Source organism: Danio rerio, chromosome 18, assembly GCF_049306965.1.
Source record: "Danio rerio strain Tuebingen ecotype United States chromosome 18, GRCz12tu, whole genome shotgun sequence".
NCBI classification, from domain to species: domain Eukaryota; kingdom Metazoa; phylum Chordata; class Actinopteri; order Cypriniformes; family Danionidae; genus Danio; species Danio rerio.
Window position 1 is genome coordinate 38,477,456 of NC_133193.1, and position 24,248 is coordinate 38,501,703.

At 35.7% G+C, this 24,248-nt stretch overlaps 1 protein-coding gene across 28 annotated transcripts in view; it reads right to left on the reverse strand.

The window, feature by feature from the left end:
- ryr1b (ryanodine receptor 1b (skeletal)) overlaps positions 1-24,248 on the reverse strand; it is a 243,794-nt gene that overhangs the window by 64,285 nt on the left and 155,261 nt on the right. For 15 of the 28 annotated variants that reach the window (XM_073929491.1, XM_073929471.1, XM_073929489.1 and 12 more), the window contains 13 exon segments: positions 24,179-24,246; positions 23,935-24,056; positions 21,932-21,981; positions 17,761-17,821; positions 17,015-17,141; positions 16,816-16,924; positions 11,640-11,721; positions 11,428-11,558; positions 8,496-8,816; positions 7,826-8,066; positions 7,642-7,729; positions 6,005-6,097; positions 4,018-4,032 (listed from right to left, as the gene is read on the reverse strand). In XM_073929491.1, coding sequence (XP_073785592.1) covers positions 4,018-4,032; positions 6,005-6,097; positions 7,642-7,729; positions 7,826-8,066; positions 8,496-8,816; positions 11,428-11,558; positions 11,640-11,721; positions 16,816-16,924; positions 17,015-17,141; positions 17,761-17,821; positions 21,932-21,981; positions 23,935-24,056; positions 24,179-24,246 — 1,508 coding nt within the window. 28 annotated transcript variants of the gene reach the window in all.

The window sequence follows — 24,248 nt, forward strand, 5'->3', positions numbered from 1 at the left end:
TTGTATGGACACAAAACAAAACTATGCCTTATTTAAACCAAGCACAGGCTACAAAATACACTCTCTGCATTATGTACTTCTGCCTACTCTTTTTTCAAACTAAATAGACACATGTTAAAGGGATTTTTATAAATATAAGTATAAAATATGTATAGCAACCTACATTTAAAGCATTGGCTATAGGGCTGCAACTAACGATTATTTTATTAATCGATTAATCTGTCGATTATGTTATTGATTAATCAATGATTCAGATAAAAAAAACAAAACAATAATTTCCAAACCTTTATTCAAAAAAGATCCTCCCTGAGCTGTTATAGTAATAATACTAGTGGCGACGCAGTGGCGCAGTAGGTAGTGCTGTGGCCTCACAGCAAGAAGTTCGCTGGTTCGAGCCTCGGCTGGGTCAGTTGGCGTTTCTGTGTAGAGTTTTCATGTTCTTCCTGCATTTATGTGGGTTTCCTCTGGGTGCCTCGGTTTCCCCCACAGTCCAAAAGACATGCGGTACAGGTGAATTGGGTAGGCTAAATTGTCCGTAGTGTATGAGTGTGAATGAGTGTTTGTGTGGATGTTTCCTAGAGATGGTTTGTGGCAGGAAGGGCATACGCTGCGTAAAAACGTGCTGGATAATATGGCGGTTCATTTTGCTGTGGCGACCCAGATTAATAAAGATACTAAGCCGAAAAGAAAATGAATAAATGAATAATAATAATAATAATAATAATAATAATAATAATAATAATAATAATAATAATAATAATAATAATAATAAACTAAGTAGTTTTGTCCTGTTTTTAATCCAAATATCTAAATATTTTCAAATCAATATACATACCAGACACATGAAATAGCATAAGAAATTGTCTTGATTTCTGAAAAAAAACACCTCAAAATTAAGTGATTGTTTGTTTAAAACAAGTTGAATTATTTGTAAATTGGGTAAGAAAAATAATCTTAATGAGATATAATCTCAAACAGAAGATTTACCAGTTCAAATAAACGTGCAAGTGATTGTGATCTATAACGTGAGATGGTTGACATTAAATTTTATTGCTCAGTGGTTATTCACAGTTTTGATGATAAATAATTACTAAAATCAATTAATTAATTTATTTATTGACATTTAAGTTATTTTTTGATAATCTTCTGTGTATTTGTCATCAAAGATCCATGAGAATGAGTATTGGTATTGTGGGTGCTTTGTTTTCATGCAGAAAACAGTATGGGAGTATTAAGTTCTTGTCACGTTTGCCTTATTCATGAAAAAGCAGAACACCCAGGATTCAGCATGTAAATTATCCAGTTACTTCAAATACATGCAAGTAAGTGGCTGGTGAACTTAGAGAAGAATAGATTCAACTTTATAGTTACTTTCACTATGTGTATCTGATATAAATAAAACAGAACAGCAAATTATATTTGAATGGATTGTTAGACTTCCTTGTGTGTTTTACAAACTCTAAATGTGTTGTTTTACTAGTACATGTGTGTATTTACATGTCTAAAACATAAATTAAGCATTAGGCAGTTAAAACGCTGCATAATTGTGATAATATGACATGTTTTTCTCAGCGGGGTTAAGTCGGTTTTGTTTTCAAAAAAAAAAAAAAAAAAAAAACTTTTTCGACGGGGTGCTTTGGTTTTCCGCGTGGGTTTTCTCTGGGTGCTCTGGTTTTCCCCACAGTCCAAAGATATGCGGTACAGGTGAATTGGGTAGGCTAAACTGTCCGTAGTGTATGAGTGTGAAAGAGTGTGTGAGTGGATGTTTCCCAGAGATGGGTTGCGGCTGGAAGGACATCCGCTTAGCGCAAGCTCTCTCTGGCTCAGTGCCAGACACCGCGCCAAAGCTCAGTTTGATTTTCTCAGTTGCCGCTCTAAAAGTAAACGAGCAAACGCTAACTTGTAATGCTTGTCAAGCTGGATTACGAGTAAAACATTAGCACCTGGGACTTTACGGTCCTCACTTCAAAACGCAACAAAAGTAGGACCCTGCTGTTGAAATCCCTTCCTCCTCATCCCTGTCTATGAGGGGCTGAACTCTGTATCAGTGTGCGAGAGAGACTGTGTTCACTCAGCGCCAGTGTTTTTTAATAATCAAATGTTCCTGTGTCGCACGACACAACAAATGGATTATGAAATTCATTGCCAGGGCATTTAGTAATCGATTTTTATCTATTTAATCGATTTGTTGTTGCAGCCCTAATTGGATATTTCAGTATGACTATATGTGTCAGTGTGATCTGTGAGCAAGGTGACGAGTGTTTGTGTGCTTCAGTACTGCACTTTTTTTTTAGAATAATCATCTCAAACTCAATTCTTGGAGGGCCGCAGCTCTGCACAGACTTGCTTAATAGTCTCTGGTCCTCTTGAACACATTAATTAGTTGGATCAGTTGTTTGATTAGGGTTGGATCAAAACTGCAGAGCCGCGGCTCTCCAGGAATCGAGCTAGAGAATTATGTTCTGGAACATGGACAATTAAGTTGTTTAGAAAACCTAATGTTTTGCTAATGTTTTGTTTTATTTATTCAGTATACCAAATTGGTATCGAAGTACTGGATCTTGTAACAACACTACAACCATGTTTGCCTCTTTACTTTATCACTCATAATCTTTTAAATAAGCCACATTTTAGATACCCAGGAGAAGTGAACAAGAGCGATGAGAATCTACCTTATTAAATGAGAGAAAAGATGAGTAAACATTAAATGAATTCAGGCTGAGAGGAACCCATGGTGAGGAGATAACAGATAGTTTTACAGTAATGGCAGTCTCACAGCACAGAGGAGGAGGTGATATCCTGCAAGGTAAATAATACCAGATTAACTGACATCTAACAGACACAAAGTTTTTAATAAAGTGAGCGAGTGAGTTGGGTTTTGGTAATGTCAATTAATAACATGTCAAAAGAATGGTCACAAAAGTCACATGAATCAAATAAAAAGAGCGGGAAGTACCACTTAAGTGGATATTAAACAGGGAGGGAAATATTAGATGAGAGATGTAATGAGAACTGTTCTGTGACAAGACAAGCCATATTCCCTCCCTACACTGTAAAAAATATCTAAATTTCACAGGTTCCGTATTTTGTGGTTTACATGGGTTTTCTGTTTATTTACAGTTGTGAGTTGCATTATGGGAGTTTTATCTCTGCTCTGTCCATTTTTGATGTTGAAAATTCAACACTACAAATTACAGTAGCATTGTGACTTTTATTTGCATTTTAGTAGTTTGAGACAAGATGTTGTTTAGGAAATTGCATACAGAGAATTAAATCTGTAAAATAACAAAAACCGTATGGCAGTTTGTTACCAGGATTTTGTACCGTAATTTCTAACACAAACACAAGACTTTAAACTATTAAAAATGTCAACAAGAGTCACTTTTTAAACATTTCAACATCAAACGCTTTTGGAGAAAAGATCAAGATCCCATAATAAAACCCAAAAGCATAAATAAGTGAAGAAAACAAACAAACATGAATCACCACATATGGAAAACTGTTTATTTACTAATATTTTTACAGTGTACATTACCAATGTGGCTATTGCTTTTTTTTCTGAAATATGCGAAGAATAAGTGATGGGTAATGATATATTTGCTCTAGTGAGGGAGCATTACCACCAGAGCTTGTGGAAGAAAAAGATTCAAACCTTAACATCAAACTGGAAAACAGAAAAGGAACCAGACAAGTCTGCAAGAACTTGCAGCAATCAAAATCCATTAGAGGCACATCAATCAAAATCACTGTCAGGATGATGGAACTCAGTCCAGCGGGAGTTCAAGATTCAGCTGAAGAGTGCCATAATCCTGAGACTAAAGTCTATGGCTGAGGGCTTTCATCAAACGAGGCAACAACAGACCTCACACACACTGGCAGTGAATGAGGGTTTGGACTTTTGTGTGTATGATGTGTGAGCATTGGCCAGTGTGTGTGGGAGTTTGATGAAAAACCCAACATTCTGCGCCATGCGATCAGCACAGCTCTTTTTTTTATCGTGCAAAAACACGGTCTGACCTCTCCATCTCCGGCCTACAGGCCCCGAATCCACACCAAGACAGGACACAGAGAGAGACAGCACTGTTAAAACTTACACCCTCACAGACAGGACAAATAAATAAATAAATAAATAAAAACATCAACAGCCCTATAAACCGCCTGTGAGAGCAGAAACAGTGTCTGTCCTCAACAGGACATGAGGTCAGCAATTGTCTGAACAAATGGAGTTTTAACAAACCTAACATGTTTTTTTTTTCTATTATTAAAGAACATTTCATAGAAATCAGTCAATAACAATTCATACACCCTTTTTACATTTCCAGTTCGCCATTGTTGTGTAAACTTAGGCTGCATTTGCACTGCATAGTGACTCAATTCTGATTATTTTCTCCCATGTGGCCCAGATCGGGTACACATGGATTCTGATTTGCTCAGATTAAGGCCTCATTTATATGTTGAAATTGATCTCATTTGAATCGGATACGTGCCCTTGTGTTTGTGGTAAAAGCAGGTGAATCTGATTTTCAACTGTCAATGCGAGTCACATGTCAATAAAAACGATGGCAAATGATGTAAACTCTGAAGCTTTCATTTCAAAGTTCTGCATGAACCCAAACCTTAAATCTCATATACAAGAACAAAAAAGCTTTTATATGCCCAGCAGGCAAAGGACGTCAACATGATGTCAGATTGACAATGCATTTTGTTTGGAAATGATAGTCAAGTTGACGTCAGAGCCCAACGTCAGGCTGGCATCAATGTCCAACGTCCAACCTAAAATCAACCAAATATCAACATCTAATGATGTTACAGTTGGATGTCGTGTGGGCGTTACCACTATGTTGTCTATGAGACATTGGATTTTTTTTTGCCATACCTGACGAAATAAATGTCAGTATTTGACTTCAACAGATGTTGGTTTAAGATGTTGGATTGACGTTGGATTTTGGTCACTTTCCAACACAAATTAAAATCAACTAAATGTCTGTCTCATTTGACGTCGTTATTGGACATCAAAATAACGTTGTCCTTAGACGCTGGCTAGACATAGAATTTTTGTCATGACCTAAATCTAACCTAATATTACCATCTTATGACATTGTGTGCCTGCTGGTTAGCTACTAGTTAATGCATTTAAAGATGCTTAAGCATCATGAACCTCTTGGTGCATAAATCTCGCTACATGGACATGACATTAAAATGCCCACCAGTTTAAAAAAGCCTATAGATTAAAAGCAGATGATTAAAATTAGAACTAGAACTTTTCTGTCATAACTATAACTATACCAAATCAATTTGTCAAAAATATCCTTGGCAACTGTGTTGAGAAAAATAAATGACACAGAACTTAAGAATGCTATATATAAATAAAAATATGAAAAAATAAACCCTGCAAACAGAATAAAACAGCAATGGAGAATCAGTCCCAGTCAGCACACACTCTTTTTTTTAGGCCATTGCATCAGATACAAGTCACTATATATGAGATAATGTAAGCAGGTCATTATAAAAATGGATTCCATCACAAAATCAGAATTGACCATCAAGATCTGCAGTGTAAATGACGTCTTAGAGAGCAGTGAATGAGAGAGTATTACTTTTTTTGCATTCCAATTTGCTCAAATAGCAAAAAAAAAAAAAAAATGCCACAATATTGTTTTCATGACTTTCAAAAAAGGAACTAATTGTGTATGACCAATAACAGCAGCCAGAACAATTTGAATTTACTGTTGCTGCATTAAAAACACCTTACATAAACATTAACTAGTTATAATTTTTTATTTTTTGTAATTTGATGTAAAGTTGATACATGATACAAAGCATAGTTTTAGCCTTTTTAAATTTGAGATTTTTGTAAAATAAAAATATTAAAAACTTCAGTGGATTTAAGATGCTGTTAAAACACATTATCACCATCTTGTGAAAAGGGTATATGAAAATGGTAAATAAAACAACTTCATGTTCATCCAAAAGGTCAGTTTAAGCAATAAGTGGACAGACTCACCTTGCTCATCTTGCTTTTGCTGTCAGCGGTAAGGAAAGACATGTTGTTGATCTCATTCATCACCACAAAGTTCTGCTCCTCTCGCTTGAAATTCTATAGAGATTGTAATCAAATAGTTTTTAAGAGAGAACTAGGTTAATTTCAAAAGAAAATGAGGAAAAAACAAGGAGGGAGAAAGAAGAATAAAAGTAAAGTAGACAAGAACAATGACGAGTATATCTCTGCAAGCCCCAGATATAAAATAATGAAGTAAGCATGTTTGGGAAAAACTACAACAATAAGTAATTAAATGCATATTAAAATGATTTTACAAAATGGCTGAGAAATGCTAAATACAATTCTTTTGATTTATTCAACCTATGGCTCATTATTGATACGTACCCCTATAGACTATTTTAAGGGATGTAAACAATAAGAATGGTCTTGACATATTTCCTGTTTTACATTCTTAATTTACATAGCTTCTGAGTACCAAAAAAGGTCAACCTAATAAAAAATAATGTTCTCACAGCTATTTTAACATCAATATATGATTGAATTGCCTTTTGTTACATTTATGAAGTAGTTTGATAACAAATCAAATGTTCATAGGCAAATGACATTAACACATTAAAATGGTCTATTTACATTTCTTGAGATCACAAAATGCGTCCCAGAAGCTATGTTTTTTTCAGTTTTTGTTTTTGCGAATGCACCAGAGGCAGCAGTGTACAATTTTTCAGATCTCAAGTTTCTCTCGCAAGTGCCATTCATGTCTGCTATTCCTGCATAAACTCACCAAAGGTCGCTGTCAACTGACTGACTGACAAACCAACCAATCACCTACCCACCCCCTTCCCTAAATCCAGCTGATAGTTTTCAAAAGCATTGATTAGCCCGATCACCCCCCTTCCTAAACCCAACCGACAGTGTTTTCCAAATTAATCCAGTTAAAGAAAATCCCACACGGCCACCTGACTTTTACCACATTTTCGTATCTTACCATGTTCTCATCCTGTTGTTTACTTGTTTAATTCATTTTTTTTCTTTTTGTTTTACTATTCTTTGCCAGACTCGAACCATGTCATTGTGGTCAACTTCTCTTCATGTCTCAAGTATGCCAACAAACAAGACAAGCTACTAGGCAAACTGGTAACATTGAAAAAGCGGTCCACACAGAGGTAAGTTGTCGACCCGTAGTGTTCGCTTCAAAGACGAAATGCAGCTATATGTAAGTCTGGCTACATTATTTGCGCTCTCCAGAAATGTATAAAGGGGTACGTCTCCACAATGAGCCTGTGTTGAATTTATCGATCTGGCCCTTTTTAGCCAATAGGTGGTGCTGTTAACAAATAATTTTAGTGTTTTTGGTGATCACCTGAGCACTTAAAAAATCTCGCACTCTTGTATAAGTAGCACTTGTGTGTATTGCCTTTTTTTATGCTTAATAGCTGAATGCCCCCTCATTTGTAAGTCATTTTGGACATAAGCATCTGCTAATTGACTAAATGTAAATGCAAACATAAAGACAAGAAAAAACAAGACATCAGAAAAAGACATGAGTTGAGATGGTATTATGGGAGACTAGATGAAATTAGATAGACAGTAGAGAAAAGACTAGAATTTAATTTAATAAAGTAAGGAAAAAATGAATTTACGTGCGATTTAGACCAGAAGATGAAGACTTCTCCAACCATCCTAAACAAGTCCTCAGCATCAGGATCAGGGCATGTCAGCCATCTTGCCCTTTAAACGACAAAAATAACCAAATCAGAGAGGATTTCTTCAGAGCGATAATCTTATTGAAACTGATCATAAAAGAATCCTGCAAACGAGTGATACCTGTTGTTGTCCACATATCGGATGAGTAGAGGGTAAAGAGCGTACAGATCTCTGCATAGCACAGCAAACTCATCTCGAATAGTTCCTCCCTCACTGTCAACCTCCGTCTTCCCCTCCATACGCAACTGCTCCTCCTCAGCCACAACCTTTCCACTGCGTTTCTTCAGCTTTTCCATGGTGGGGATGAAGTGAGATTTGAGCATCTCTGGCTTTGCTCTGCTCACAATTGGCTGAGCAAACACTTTAGAGCAACATCAAGAAGAACTATGAGTAACTTATCAGCTTTAGGTTGAGCTATTAACTTATTAGCATTGACCACCAACTGCTTTGCACCATCAAACCATGGGACCGATTTACACAATTTGCATAGAAACGTTCCTAAATACGCTACTTCATAAAATGAATTTAAAGTATACTTCTTTAAGAGTATGCATGTTTAAGCTGTTTTGGAATATTGTTTTGGACTGATCTCATGATGTAACTCTGTGTGTTCTTTGGTCCTGCATAAAGTTGCATTAATATGTCATCTGCATTGTTTTGTTTCCATATTGGTAACCGTCTTTTTTTTTAACTCAATATTTTGTGCCTCTTATATCTCTGACCACAATACTGGGACACATCTAGATCCATAATTAAAGTATTACAGATTCCATGTTTAGCTGCCGCTCACCTGCCAATCTCTTCATCCAGGATGCTTCATCAATACCCAGGTTGTTGACGACAATCTTCATGATGCTTCCCAGGAGTTGATTGAGTTGTTCGGAGGTGACGTCGGTGCACAGACAGCCTTCCTGCTCTGGGAAGTTCTCTGGTCCCCTTTCCCACCAGCGAGGCAGATAGTTGCAGAGCATAGGTAGGGTGATCTCAATCACGTGGGGCATCTCTGTGTAACGGGCCCCAGACTCTGCCAGATGCCCGATTTCTTTCATCAACACGTCCAGCTCAGGGATGTCCAGACACAGCTCCTGCACTTGACTGGGGAGACCCAGAACTAGAATATGGATTAAAAGAGAGTTAACACAAGGAAAACTGAGGCTGTTATTTGACTGAGCTTTGTTAAAATAGAACCAATAAAACAATAAAACCCTGAATTGTCTTAAATATGTGTATATTTCAATCTAAAATTGTGTTTCTTCCTTGAATGGTCATAATGATCAAATTGACCACCTTCGATTTAGCATCTGTTATACTTTATTCTGTGCCTTTAATTACGCATACTTGAATGTGGTCTCTGAACGGAATTGACACCATCCAGAAGTTTGGGTTCGGGGTGCAAACCTGTCCAGCGTGGACGTTCGCAGCTGGATACGCGATAGACGGGTAGGGGAAGTGGCACGTCGTGTGTCTGGCTGCTCTGTCCCTGGAGGATATTAAAGATATCTATCTGTTCAAAACTTTGATAAAAGGATTTCTGCTTTTGCGAGGCCCTGGGGTATCAACGAATGATGAAACCGGTCATTGTGGCTCAAAATCCCTCTAAGCTGGCCAGCTGGATTAAAACGTTGGTAAAAATTGGAAAACATCGAGGTGAAACTAGTGGCTTTGCAACAAGATTGGTAAGACCTGGTGACCAGTGCAGACATTAAAAATGTTGTTTTATTAAAAAGATGTTGTGTCTATGTACAGTATATGTGTTTATGTGCTTGGTTGCTGGAGCTTTTTTCCCCCTGATGGTTTATTTTTTGCCTCTCTCTTCCCAAATGTATCTTAATTCCTCTTTTTTTAAAAGCTACCTCTCGTTGACCTTTCTTCCCCTGAAATGTGTGATGTTTGTGTAATAGTCAGGGTGGTGGGGCTTCATCATCATCATCACCATCATCATGTATGCCCCCTTTGCCTAGCAACTGTATTAACAAAAAAGTAATTTTCATGGAAAAAAAAAAAAAAAAAAAAACATCACTTTACTTTAGACATGTCTTTCAAACTTTAAAAAACAACATTTATCTTGCACTGAAAAAAACTCCTGCTTGCTGGACAAAGTGAGATATGCATCTTTTGGGCACTGTAGTAAGTCATAAACAATTATAGACTATATTACAAAAAAAAAAAAAAAAACTGTATTTTTAGGGTAATGCCTTCATAAAATAGAAAGAAAAGCAATAAATTCTTTAAGGTGCAGAGGTTTTTCTTTTTACTCGGCCTGTCCTCTTCCGATTACACTAATGCAGGTTGCCAGATTGAGGACACCAATAAAAGTGATCATGTCTGATATGCAAGCCTTACAATATAAGCTACTATGCTAATGTTTAAGTCGAATATGTATAATTTGCTAATTAAAAACTACCTCATGTGGATATATTGAAAAAGCCATCAAGATTGAAATGAAATACGCTGCTTTCCAACAAGGCAACCTATTGTGCCAAAATGTAATTGGTAAAATGCCGGCGGGAGGGTTATAGAGACCAAAACAAAGGTATTTTCAAATAAAAAAATAAATAACTGACTATTAATGGCAACCCATTGTGTCAAATGTAATTGGGCAAACTTGCAGCAGGAGGGTTATACACTCTCAGAAATAAAGGTACGCAAGCTGTCACTTGGGTGGTGCCTTTACAAAAGGTACACGTACTTAAAAGGTACATATTGGTCCTTGAAAAAAATATATTAGTACCTAAAAAATTTAAGAGGAATACTTTAGAAATTTTTAGGTACTAATATGTATCCCTGAGGTATTAATATGGACCTTTTAGGTACAAATTTGTACCTTTTAAAAAGGTACCACCCCAGTGACAGCTCTCGTACCTTTATTTCTGAGAGTGTAGAGACCAAAACAAAAACATTTTCATATAGAATATGAAATAACTGACTAATAACCAATAAGGATACCTGACTTTAGCATTGTTTATCAGTTTAACAAGCAGGCTTGGAGAGTAACAGAATACATATAACAGTGTTACGTAATCAGGATACAAAAATACATAAAAAATTTATTTATTACATTGTACCTATGTCTGTATGGCATTTACATAAATATATAAATTTTCAAGACTGTATTACCAAATTGTGAAAATGAGACACAATTGCTTAATTTAAATAGGTTTTACTCTTTTATATATATATATATATATATATATATATATATATATATATATATATATATATATATATATATATATATATATATATATATATATAGTTTTGGTTGTTAGAAATGTTCATTTCGAAAATTAGTTTTAGATTTTTTACAGTTATACCTGACCATAAAGCCAATCCAAAAGTAATCAGGTTACATACTTTTATACGTTGGTGCTTGGATTAAGTTACTGAATACTGTTTTGATTAAGTAATTTGTAACTGTGTTCTTTTTTAAAGGAACCCTCCAAAGCCTGTGACAAGTATGTTCACTTACTGTAGCATGTTTCTTGAATATCTGCAAATATATCATGGTATTGCTATGCTTTAGAACAGTCGAAAACTAATCTACAGCATCTGTAATTCCATAATCTCAACAGAACCTTCAAATGTAAATATGACATTAAATATTTGAATATATGAAGTGTGGCCATTCTTATAGTTAAAGAATTCTGGTAGTTCCAGTGTTAAGAAAGCATTAGCTGATTGCATAGACTGTTAATGTGATATGTTTTGAGTGAGTTACTGACTTGTTCTCTCTCGTGGGGTTTTGGTAGTGTACACAGAGTATGAGTTGAACTCGTTGAGGTTTGGCTCCAGAAAGGCAACAGGCATGGCGGCAGCAAGATGAGCCAGACACTCTCCTAGAGCTGGTCTTTGGCTGTGTGATATCACATTCATTATTATATTTATAATATTGTACATATAAAACAAATGTACATATTTAAAGCTGTTTCCTTACTTCTCAGCATGAGGAGTCTTTACGGTGCCCAGTGAGTAGATACTGCACATGATGCGGTAACAGGAGATCTGCAAGTCATCCACTGAGTAATGGAAAGAACATAGATGCAGTATAAGGGACAGTGAGTGATGACAATTTTATATGTATAGCACAATTTTAGTGAAGTTTCACAAACTAATTTCGAGAGGAGCACATGTTAGGATTGACCGCAGCTGGTCTCTCATCTACAATTGTTAGTTAGCCAATCAGATTAATCCAAACTCACTATAAGTAGCCTAGCAAAAATTACTCCCTTATCTTCATTTCCAAAGAAAACCCCATCCACCCTTTTCTCCCCGTTTCTTCCTTTATTACTGGAAGCTCTCTTGAACTACCTCAGCTCATACTCCCCTTACATTCTCAATCGACCAGGCGGGAGCCCTGGGCTCAATTATCTCTGAACTCAGGGTTTTCTCCTGGAACAGCATGCCAAACCTGCTAATATTTTTCAAACAATATCTAAGTGTGAACTCTTGAAACTACTTTCATTGACAAATGTGCTATCCAACAAGTAAACAGAAAGTAAAACAGACAACAACAAATGATTTTAGAAACAGTTGCACTTCCTCACATCCGATTGGCTTTGAAATCAAAAATGTCTTCAAGTCAGAAGTAAGGTGTTCCTTAGCCTTACACAACAAAGCCAGATTGGAGAACTAAGGTATATTTTAAACCAGGGGTGCCCAAACTCGGTTCTGAAGGGCTGGTGTCCTGCGTATTTTACTTACAATCCCAATTAAACACACCCGAACCAGCTAATTAAGCTCTTTCTAGGTATACACTTAAAGGCTGGTGTGTTGAAGGAAGTTCAAGCTAAACTATGCAGGACACCGACCCTCCAGGACAGAGTTTGGACACCCCAGTTTTAAACTTTTAAACTTTAAAATGAACAGGAAGCCAGTGTAAATAGCATAGAATTGGAGTAATTAACTCTCTCTTTTTTGGTCCTGGTGAGGAGACGGGCTGCTGCATTTTGGACAAGTTGTAACCAGGAAAGGGGTTTCTGGCTAATCCCATTGTAAAGTGAGTTACAATAGTCCAACCTATAGTGTGTGCCTTATATTTTAACTACAATTATTAGCATATTCTTTTATCTATTAAATAATTACATCTTTACACAGTTATTATTTTATTTTAGTCCTAATTGTTATTGTATTATCAGCACTCTTAATACTTCATATTATACCTATTTAGGCTATTTTATTATTGTTATCTGACTTAATAAAAAATACCATTAAAATGAAATGACAAACCATTTTCATTGTTATTTTACTAAATGACTTGTTTACAGTTACGATGCTTTTTATTTTATTGCTATTTACTTATTTTTAATTAAATTATAATACTAACAGGTTGTTGTTATTTTACTTTTTATTGTTTCAAAAAGGCAATTTTGTCATTTTAATGAATCATTTTATTGCTATTTTGCTCAAATTTAAATGTAGCTATTTTTATTTAACTCTTTTTTTAAGCATGTAAGTCCTTTGACATTGATCACACTGTTAGACCTTACCAGGCTTTTTTACAGTAGAACACTGGCAACACTGTTGCCAGCTACTCACTGTAAAAGTTTGGTTACAGTAAGTAACTGGCAACAGTGTTGCCAGTTAATTACTGAAACTGAACCATTACAGTGAGTGGCTGGCAACAGTGTTGCCAGTTGTTTACTGTAACCGAACCATTGCAGTGAATAGCTGGCAACAGTGTTGCCAGTTAATCACTGTAATAGAGCAGTAGTGGTAACTAACTGGAAACTGTGTACATTTAATTACTGTACTGTAGTGTTACAACTCACAGCATTATACTGCATACACAATAGTATGTCAAGGTGTTACTAAAATTAATTAGTATTCTTGCCTTTTATTAATTCTTTAAATTAATTAAGTTGTAAATTCTGACAAATTTATTTTACTGTTTTGGCAGCAAACAAATATAAAACAGAAATTGTAAACCAAAATTAAGAAATCAGCAGATATAAATATCATCTTACATATTACTGAGAGCCACAGGTCTGCACAGCAAGGCTGCAGTCAAACTAACGTTTAAGCATGCAAAATTCTGTCATATGGCTCTGCGAAAAGGAGTGGGATTAAACAAAATATTTAGAGATTGAAAAAGCAAGCAACTGGTCCATAATTTTTGTTCAGAGAGGTCATGGTTTGATCTTTGATTAGTCTCAAGCAATCACATGATGTGATTTCACAGTTCAGAGTTCTCCAAGCTTGAACTTTCCATAGCTGCAAACTGTAAAATTTGTCGCATGAGCATGCATTCCAGGTCTGCAGCATTCACATGCGTATGAATGGAAGTCTAAAGGAAGGAAAGTGCAGTGTGACCGGGACTTTAAGCTGTAACTCTAATTAAACGCACCTGATAAAACTAATTAAGGCTCGTTAGAAATCTACAGGTAATGTTAAAGAAGGGTGGGAACTAAACTCTGCTGCCCTGCAGTTCTCCAGTAACTTGGAGTTTGACCCCCATGGTATATAGCAGGTGTGCTTAATCCTGTTCCTGGAGATCTACGTTCCTGCAGATTTCAGTTGCTACCCATATCAAACACACCTGCCTGTAATTATCACGTGGTGTTCAGGTCCTAATTAATTGGTTTAGGTGTGTTTGATATGGATAGCAACTGAAATCTGCAGGAAGGTAGATCTCCAGGAACAGGATTAAGCACCCCTGGTATATAGCATACTTTTAAAGCAACTGCTAACATTTATCACAATCACATATCCAATAAACACACACACGCACACACACACACAAACTGCTGCAGTGAAATGTGTTACTCTCTCCTCAATGCTGACCATGCAAAAAAAAAAACTGAACAGCAAAAAACAAAATAATTATTTTAAATTTTAAAGTTTTAAATAAATAAAAACTGTGTCAATTCTCAAAAACTTTAAAATAATTATAGAAAACAAAAATAAAGTTGGCAACACCGAAAAACCAAAGGATCCAATCTTTTATTGTTATAATTATCTCATGACAACAAACTTTTTTATTGTTTCAAATATAAATTCATAGATGGAAACACTGCTCTGAAAAATACTTAGCAACAAACTCACAACCTGGGACCGGACAGTGGAGCTTTTGTGTGTGGATGGCTTTGTGTATCATGTTTTTGTGATTCCCTGTGATGATGTGCACATGTTATCTTACTGAGATGATGGAATTTAATTTTGGCTTAGTTGCCAGAAAGGTACACACAACTGTTAGCATCTGTACATTATGGCAGTGTGCAATATAAAATAAATACATATACTTAAACAAAAGTAATGTAAGAAGTTATACGAGGAGAGGCTAACTAGCTAACAATGTAGCTTTCAAGTACACAGTTCAAGATAACAACAATATAACTTAAAACACAGCCTTATTTTATAAACCCTCAAAAACATTTGAACACATTTTACTTACTCATTTAAGATTCTTATTTAAGCCTAAAACATATCAGACTCAACATCTGAATTGGTAGACAGAGAATAGAGCACACTCAGCAGTAAACAAATCAAACACCTGGCTCTCTTAAAGGGCCAGCATTTTCTGAAAACTCTAACACCTTTGGTGATGCCTAAATCATTTTTTTACAGTTATTTACTGCACAATCTACAGAGTAACAGTGCAGTTATACTAATTAAACACACCTGATCAAACTAAATCTAAAGGTAGTGTGTTGAAGCAGGGCTGGAACTAAATTCTACTAGGCTGTGGCTTTCCAGGAGTTTGACAACCCTGGTACATAGCATATTTTCAAAGCAACTGCCTACATTTATCACAGTTATGCACATATCGTTTAATAAAAACAATAAAAATATACAATAATATAAACTTCATCCATAGAAAAAAATAAATAAATAAATAATCTGATTCTCATGTCGTTCCAAATCTGTAGTAAAAAATAATAAAAAAACACAACAAAGATCCTGATTTATACATTTATTTAGGAAAGCCTTTATACTGTTAATGGCACTTTTACTTGCCAGTTTTCCAGACAAATTCATTGAGTCTCTGCAAAAATGTATGTGCGTGTTGTTTAAGATATATTTATATTTTTTAATAACACATTTTTACTAGTTATTTAGCAAAATACTAATATTCAGTTGAAAGTGCAATTTAAAATCTTAACTATAGGTCAAACTAGGCAATTAAATTAGATTAATTATAGAAAAAGTAAACAAAGTTATAAAAATTATTGTGACAATTTCTTTGCTCTGTGTGAATATTTTTGTGGCATTGGTTGACTCCTGATACTCAATGTTAAAAACATAAAAGGAACCAAAGAAAACACAGAGATAAAATAAATATAAAATAGCAACATAAAGCATGATAGTAGATGGGGCAGTAATGGTTGAACAGTAATTTACCATTTATTATCACAGTAAATATCTGTAATGGTACATAGCGTAAATTACTGTAATTTATTCTTTGCACTACAGAATTTCATACAAATCCTGCTCCTTTTACAGTAAAATACTGTTTCCTTTCATTACAGCTAAACGCTGGCTATTTTACTGTTATTTACTGCATAATCTACAGTAAGGGTTAACAGTGCAATTAAGTGAAGTTTATTTATAAACTAATATCGAGAGGATCACATGCTAATGATTGATCACCACTGGTCCTGCATCAGCTCACGACTGATTCACCAATCAGATGAATCCTAACTCACTGTAAAGAACCAGAGGTTTTCTCTGGGTTCTCTGGTTTCCACCCACAGTCCAAAAACTCGCAACCTAGGTAACCTAGGTTACCAAATTGATACCATAGCCACTTAGCATGCGTACATCTCTCCTTAGCCATCCTATATCTGTCATTAACCAGAAATAAGTCAGAATAAGTCAATTCATAGAGAATTGTTGATTTACTCCATTTAAATATTTGAGCAGTTCCGATGCAAAAACCTCTAAGTGCCATCTGAAATTTCCTTCTAAATTGAGCAGGTTCCTGCATGTAGGTTCTGTTATTTATGTAACAAAAGAATAGGTTTCTTTAATTGTGTCAAAAGTAAAATAACTGAGAAAAATGCTAATGTTATAAGAAAATTTCATATGACAAAGTTTTTTTGCATAATTTTTTGCATCTGAACTCTTCATTTACAGTATGTATACTTTGTTGAAAGCTTACGAAAATAACTCACACATGACATCATCTCCAAACTGGTGCTGGGCGATGTGGTCGAACAGAGAGGTCAGGACTGGCAGAAGAGCAGTGGTGGTGTAGCTAATGTTCTGAGATACACCTTTCACCTTTTACACATACACAACAGGGAGAAATCTTTATCAAACAGCTCATTAGAAACCCTCAGTGAACAGCACTATATTTTTTTTATATCTGACCTGGTTTTTGGTGGACACTTTCCCTAATTTGAGGTTCTCAACCATCTTCTCAATATCATCAGCAGCACTTTCAAAGAATGAGCGCAGACCAGCCTTCACAATCTCAGGCCCAGATTTCATTACAGTCCTGTGAAACAAAAGACAACAATATGAGGATTAAAAACGTTACATTTGAAGTAAAAACTGTGTTGAGATTTTGCAATTCAAACAGAAAGCATGTCATTATTGAATATTGCTTTTGTCCTTTAAGTATCATATTTCAGCTTTGTTCATCATCAAAAAGAGTTTTAGGCATTCAAAAATAAAGAAGAAATGTGTATTAAATGTGATTTGTGCCCTTAAACTGCCCTTAAATTGTAAAACACTAGGATTTCAGTATAAGTACGGATAGTTGTGTTATCATAACTTTTAATGTGATTTCATGCAATGATGTTGAATGCAATTGTGTTATGTGTTGATTTTTATGTGATAAATGTGACACTGAATGTAATTTTGTGAAAAAGATCCATTTGTGTATAATACAAAAGTCATAATTCATGTAAACATTAGTAATTACACTGTAAAAATGCTGGGTTCCACACAATAGATTTGTGTTGGAACAACATGAAGGAATCAAGTTGGCTTTGTCATTTTTACATTTAAATGCACTGAACATAAAACAATATAGTTGTCCCCCCCAAATAATCAAGAATTGTGTTGTTTCAGATCATTTAAAATAAGAACTTTGAACAAATGGCAAAGCATACCTGGCATCCAGTGAACGGGAAAGAATATGAAGACAGTTGACCACAGCTGAGGCATCAGTGCCTGCACACACACACACACACACACACACACACACACACACATACACACTCATTCTTATAACTTGAACTAAAATTAGCCTCAAATGTGGACTGAAGCTACTATGCTACAACATATAACACTGATGTAGCATGAAGTGGTATAATTAAAGCCAAAGCAGATCATCTTCTGAAGCCATGTTTACACTTATTACATTTACATGCACACCAATAATGCAGTTTTAGGAATATTGCTAGTAAACTTCATCTCATGTTCCATGTTACTTTGATTAAAATATTGCGGTTAAGTTCATAAACATAGTTAAACACTAACATACATTAGGTGTGTTGCAAATTTTAGATCTGTGTAAAGTCAATGTTTAATATGTGTTCTAAGTTTGTCACACCAACAGAAAAATGTGTTATTAAACATCCAGACCATCTATTATTTATCATTATTATTAATATATATATATATATATATATATATATATATATATATATATATATATATATATATATAGAGAGAGAGAGAGAGAGAGAGAGAGAGAGAGAGAGAGAGAGAGAGAGAGAGAGAGAGAGAGAGAGAGAGAGAGAGAGAGAGAGAGATTAATAATGATATATATACAGTTGAAGTCAGAAGTATTAGCTCCCCTGGAGAGAAGATTTTTTCAACACATTTCTATACATAATAGTTCTAATAACTCATCCCAAATATATATTTTTTAAAATTTAGATTTATTTTATCTTTGCCATAATGACAGAAATAATATTTTACTAGATATTTTTCAAGACACTTCTATACAGTCTAAAGTGACATTTAAAGGCTTAACTAGGTTAATTAGGTTAACTAGGCAGGTTAGGGTAATTAGGCAAGTTATTGTATAATGATGGTTTGTTCTGTAGACTATCGAGAAAAAAAATTAGCGTAAAGGGGCTAATAATTTTGACCTTAAAATGAAGTTTAAAAAATAAAAAACTGCTTTTATTTTAGCCGAAATAAAATTGAAAGGGGGTCTAATGATTCTGACTTCAACTGTATAAGCGTGTGTTGTCTGTGTATGAATCACATGGCTGTCAGTTGTGTGGTCACGTGAATGGTTCTCACTGGCACTTTCTATTGCTTAGCACCGCTCAGCTGACTAATCAGCACGCCACAGGTGTAGCACATTTCTGCGCCTTTATCAATCCAGCCTTTCTGTTTCACCTTGACAGTTCAATGTTGATCATGTCTGTGTCCTGTCAGGCTCTCGTCATTGATGTTCTCTGGTGGTGAGTTGCTGTTTGATGCTTTAAGCTCCTATAGACTTTGTCTACACTTCTCTGCTGACGGCTTCACAAACTTTACCTGCAGGTGAGCTTTGTTTAATTCCAGTGTGAGACGCACCTTTGGTCTTTGGCAACACTCATCTGCTAACGACGTCACAAACCTTATTCATGCTGTTGAGCTCTGTTTGATTCCAGTATCAAATAATCCATCTTTGTTTTCAACTGCATTGGGTTCACTATTTATTTGTGACATAGTATGCCATGATAGACAGAGGCCAGTGGGTAAATTTTGCCAGGATGCCGAGGTTAAAACCCTTCTTTTTTTTCGAAGAACATCCTGGGATTTTATTTATTTTTTAATGACCACAGAGAGTCAGCACCTCGGTTTAATGTCTCATCCAAAAGACTGCACACACTGAGCAGTAGAGTCCCTATCAATATACTCGGGCGTTACGACCCACACAGACCAAAGGTGAGCGCCCCCTGATGGTCTCAATGACACCACTTCCAGCAGCAACCTGGCTTTCCCATGTGATCTCCCATCCAGATACTGACTGGGCACAGCCCTGCTTAGCTTCAGTGGGCAACCATGTAAGAGTTGCAGAGAACTAGCTGCTGGCAAAGTTACCACAGTGAAACTAAAACAGGCATAATGAATACTTTTTACCTAAATAAATGTTTTACTTTAACGTGAGCACAAAAGTGTAGTCAGTACTTCAACTTTTACCAGAGTCATTTTAAACATGAGTATCTGTACTTCTACTTGAGTAGAGGATGTGTGTACTTTTGCCATCTCTGCCAATGAGTCAAAGGGAAAAAATCACTTCCTCATAAAAAATAACTTCCTGATAAACCGACGTATAATATCAACACAAAAAATAGAGTTTGCTGTATTAGGAGAAGCCTCTGTGGGTCTGTTGTTCTATACCATAAATTACTTGCACCTCAGAAGACAAAGACAAAGTGCAAAAGAAGCATGGTGTCTTTTGGAGGCGCAAAATGCTCGCTGGGAGTGCAGATGCTCAAGACAGTTCTGAGAAGTTTGTTCATTAATGCCTTCCCATTGTGTCCATTTTTATTATTACATGAGCTACTGTATCATGTCTTTTTTTATGCTGGAATTTATTCAGTAGATGTGTTTACATCACAGTTTATGTGCATCTCCTCTAATTGAATAAATTTTTTATCTTATACAGTTGCAAAATTCACATAAAAATAGGTGGATGGAAACATAGCTTATGAGCTGGGACTAAAACTTAAGTCACCCGGACACAGCTACTGTATATGTCGGCACACTGCCCACAAAGTTATCAGCCCTGATACCACATGAACAAATGACCACCACATGGAGAAAAAAAAAAAAAAACAGTGGTATGCTCTGCTCTAAAATGACGGATGCATGTCCAGAGGTAGTGCTGAAACTAAGCTACCACCTCTCTCAAATGATCACTTGGTTTCATCGTTTGGTATCACCCCTTGGTTTCATATTGGTTTCAAAAATCCTGACTATGAAAATGATGACAAACTGTACGTGACTTCATCATTTGTTCTACAAGGTGTGTGAAATATTGTGGTAAAAAATAACAATAGGCATTATTATTGAAATTGCATTTAAATTAAAGCTAAGAGGTTTGTGTGTGTAAATGTGTGAAAATCTTGCTGTGCATAATCTGAAATAATTGCATTATTGATGTTCATCTAAACATATTCATTGCCAGTTCAAATCTAAACATTTTTGTATCCAGTTAGAATCTGATAAAAGTTATTGATTGTACACAGTGTGTTTCACAATCACTCAGATCTAATTTTTGTGTCCCATTGTGTGTTCAGGAATATCTGGAATATTGGTTTCTATGGCAACAACCAATCCCAGCAGGGACACAACATCATAAGATGTTAACATTAGGTTAGATTTAGGTCATGACGTCAGGTGACCAAAATTCAATGTCTAGCCAGAGTCTAAGGACGTTATTTTGATGTCCAATAACGACGTCAAATAACGTTGAAATTTGGTTGATTTTAGGTTGTGTCGGAAAGTGACCAAAATCCAACGTCTGATAGATGTCATAGTGGGAACGTCCAAACAATGTCAAGATGTAACATGATTAAATGTTGATATTTGGATGATTTTATGCTGATTTTAGGTTGAACATTGGACATTGACAACAGCCTGAAGTTGGGTTCTAACATCAACCCGATTTTTTATTTTTAAACAAAATCCAACGTCCCCATGAAAGTATTGAACAGTATTGCTCCTGCATTGGTGATATAGAGTAAATTAGTGTAAATTGTGTCAATTAAACCCTTCAATGTCAAAATAATGTCATTTATTTATTGTCATAAACTCTGAATCCCTGGACTATGTAGGTAAAGAAGGAAACTACAATAAACAATGCTTTTAAAACTCACCCTAGATTTACAGAGATGTGATCCGTACATGATTTCAAACTACATAATCAATGTAATGTAGCTTCAAATTTATGAAAAAACTTATTTCATGTGATGTTTTTGCCATTTAAATTGAATACAGTCAGATTACAACTGGATACATGCCAACATTGGATTTGGAAAGACTAATGAAGCTAGATATTTTCACATGATAGTGATTCTTGCTATACGATTACTGAGCCAACACTGCAAATGATGCACATAAGCAAAGCAAATCATTAGAGAAACCACTCAGAGAAAGAAAGAAGGGAAAGAAAGAAAGAAAGAAAGAAAGACATAGATAACACCAAAGAAAACTCAGAGCAAATAAATACAGTTATTAGAAATGGATGTACGAATGATGTGAAATGTTAAAGAAAAAAGGGGATGGTGGTGGGCAAATGAAATGTGCAATCAGGCCATCATGCAGGACTCTTACCAAAGAGGGAAACCCTGTGTCTCACCAGACCGGCCAACTTACAGAAGATACTGAGATAGAAGATACACAAAAAGAAGAAACAAATAGGGGCGGAGGGTTGAGAAAGAGAAAATGGCATGAAAAGGAATAAAAGGGTGAGGTTAGGAAGATGGAAAAGTAGGAGTAAAATAATGTGAACCGTTGAAGATAAATGTAAAATAAGGATGAGGGGACCCATGGAAAAACACTCCAGGAGGAGGCAGAGAGAAAAACCACAGGCAGGAAGAAATGTAAGGGGCAAAGAGGATGTGACAAGTTGCAACATCAAAACTATTGTACGTAACATCATAAAACATGTTCTTGGTAAGGTTGCACCAGCTCTTAATACGTTCTTAAACTGCAATGTAAAGTTTACACTCGAGATTTACAAGCAACTTTATTCAGTTCAAATACCCACAGCATTGCTACATGTCTATCTGGTGATCATCAGTCATGACCAATGGTAAGCATTTTAAATTAGCTGCACAGTATATTAGACGCTTCCTACATGTACAAAATCCTGTTAAATTGTGGCTTGCAGCCTTACTTTGAAAACAGACATTTGTTGATTCATTAGTAAGTTTTGTTCAGTGCTGTGTTATGCAAACTAACAGATATCCTTAATATAACAAAGTGTAGATGCTATGTAAATATCAGGTTAGTGTTGAGCACTATTTATAGCATAATAGCTGTGTAGAATTAAAACATAATCAAATTAAATTACAATGAGTGAAACACTCTTTTTTGAATGGTCTAGAACAGGGGTGTCCAAACTCGGTCCTGGAGGGCCGGAGTCCTGCATACTGTATTTCCAACTGCATTTAGACACACCTGAACCAGCTAATCAATGGCTGTTTTTCAATATGCGTTCTTCAGTGATCTTGCACCTCGTGATAACGTCATCATCAACTGCCAAATTTCAGTTCCAAAAAGCAAGACCGCAAGAATGGAAGACGCATGAAACTTCCCGGATGTGTTTTTGATATCGAGGACATGCTGATGCAGACTTGCTCAAGAAGTCCCAGAAGTCATTGCGACTGAATATACTGTACTCAGAGATTTTACTTATTGATCTCAGGAGTTTCTCCATATGAGATGGTGAAAGTAAACATGATCATGAAAATCTTAATAAAGGCATAAACACATTAAGGATGTTTATTTGCTGAAATTCCTTTTAAAATCTGTGTTATCTGTATTTTGCAAAGTATATTTATAAGGTTTTTGTGCATGTTATATATATTGAAAAGGGGAAAAACAATAAATTGTTGTATGAATGCTGTAATGTTTAAATAATTTTCAGTTAAAAATGGTGAAGGTCATGTGACCATCAAGAAGAACGCAGCATCTCATTCCTCACAGGACGTATTCTCTGTTCTTGCAGTCTTCCGAGTTCGGCCTGGCTCTCCAGAAGAACACGAGTGTGTTTTCTGCGTTTTTGGAATTAAGAAACAGCCAAGCTCTTTCTAGGCATTCTTGAAACTTCCAGACAGGTGTATTGAAGAAGTTGGAGCTAAACTATGCAGAACACCAGCGCTCCAGGAACGTGTTTATGTTGAAGGAAACATTATCAAATGAAACATATTCAATTTGTTTTACTGAAAAATGATTAGACACATTTATGACAATTATGTTTATGCCTGATTTATGACAGGTTAAGCTGTCTTGTTTTTAAATGTAGCTAGCAGGCCATAAGTACTTTGTAAAGTAATCCAAAGTCACATAATAATGCATTTAACTTCAGTGATTAAAAAAAAGCCTGAGAAGTTAGTGAGAAGTTGCTGAAATGCACTGATTTCATTTAATATTCTAGCTTGTTTACCTCATGCTAATTTTAGTATGAATATAACATTACTAAAATTTGATATCACTCAAAACTAGATTATGTTTTAACTTGCAGAAAGCTGGCGCAACCGGATTCTGAAAAAAAAAAACACATGTAATCAAATGAAACCATTTATAGCAAAAATGCTGATCTGCAGCATTACCTAGCAATCATCTCCTTCTCCTTGTTGGATGCGTGACCACCACTGCCCAGCACTTTAGCAGGAGTGGACAAGAAATACAGGCAGTGGTTCTTAAAGTACTGGTTTATGAGCGGGAGCAGAATCTACAGGAACAGAATACAAATAGGAAGAGGAACCTGTGAGAGGTTGAAAAGTCTTTCAAAGACTTCACACTGAGCTCTGTTTTATTCAAAATCAACTCAGATGCTGGTCAAAGGTGTCTCACCTTGGCAAAGAATTTAATCTCCTGTTCGTGTGGGGATTTTTCAACTCTTCCACTGCTCACGACAGCCTCT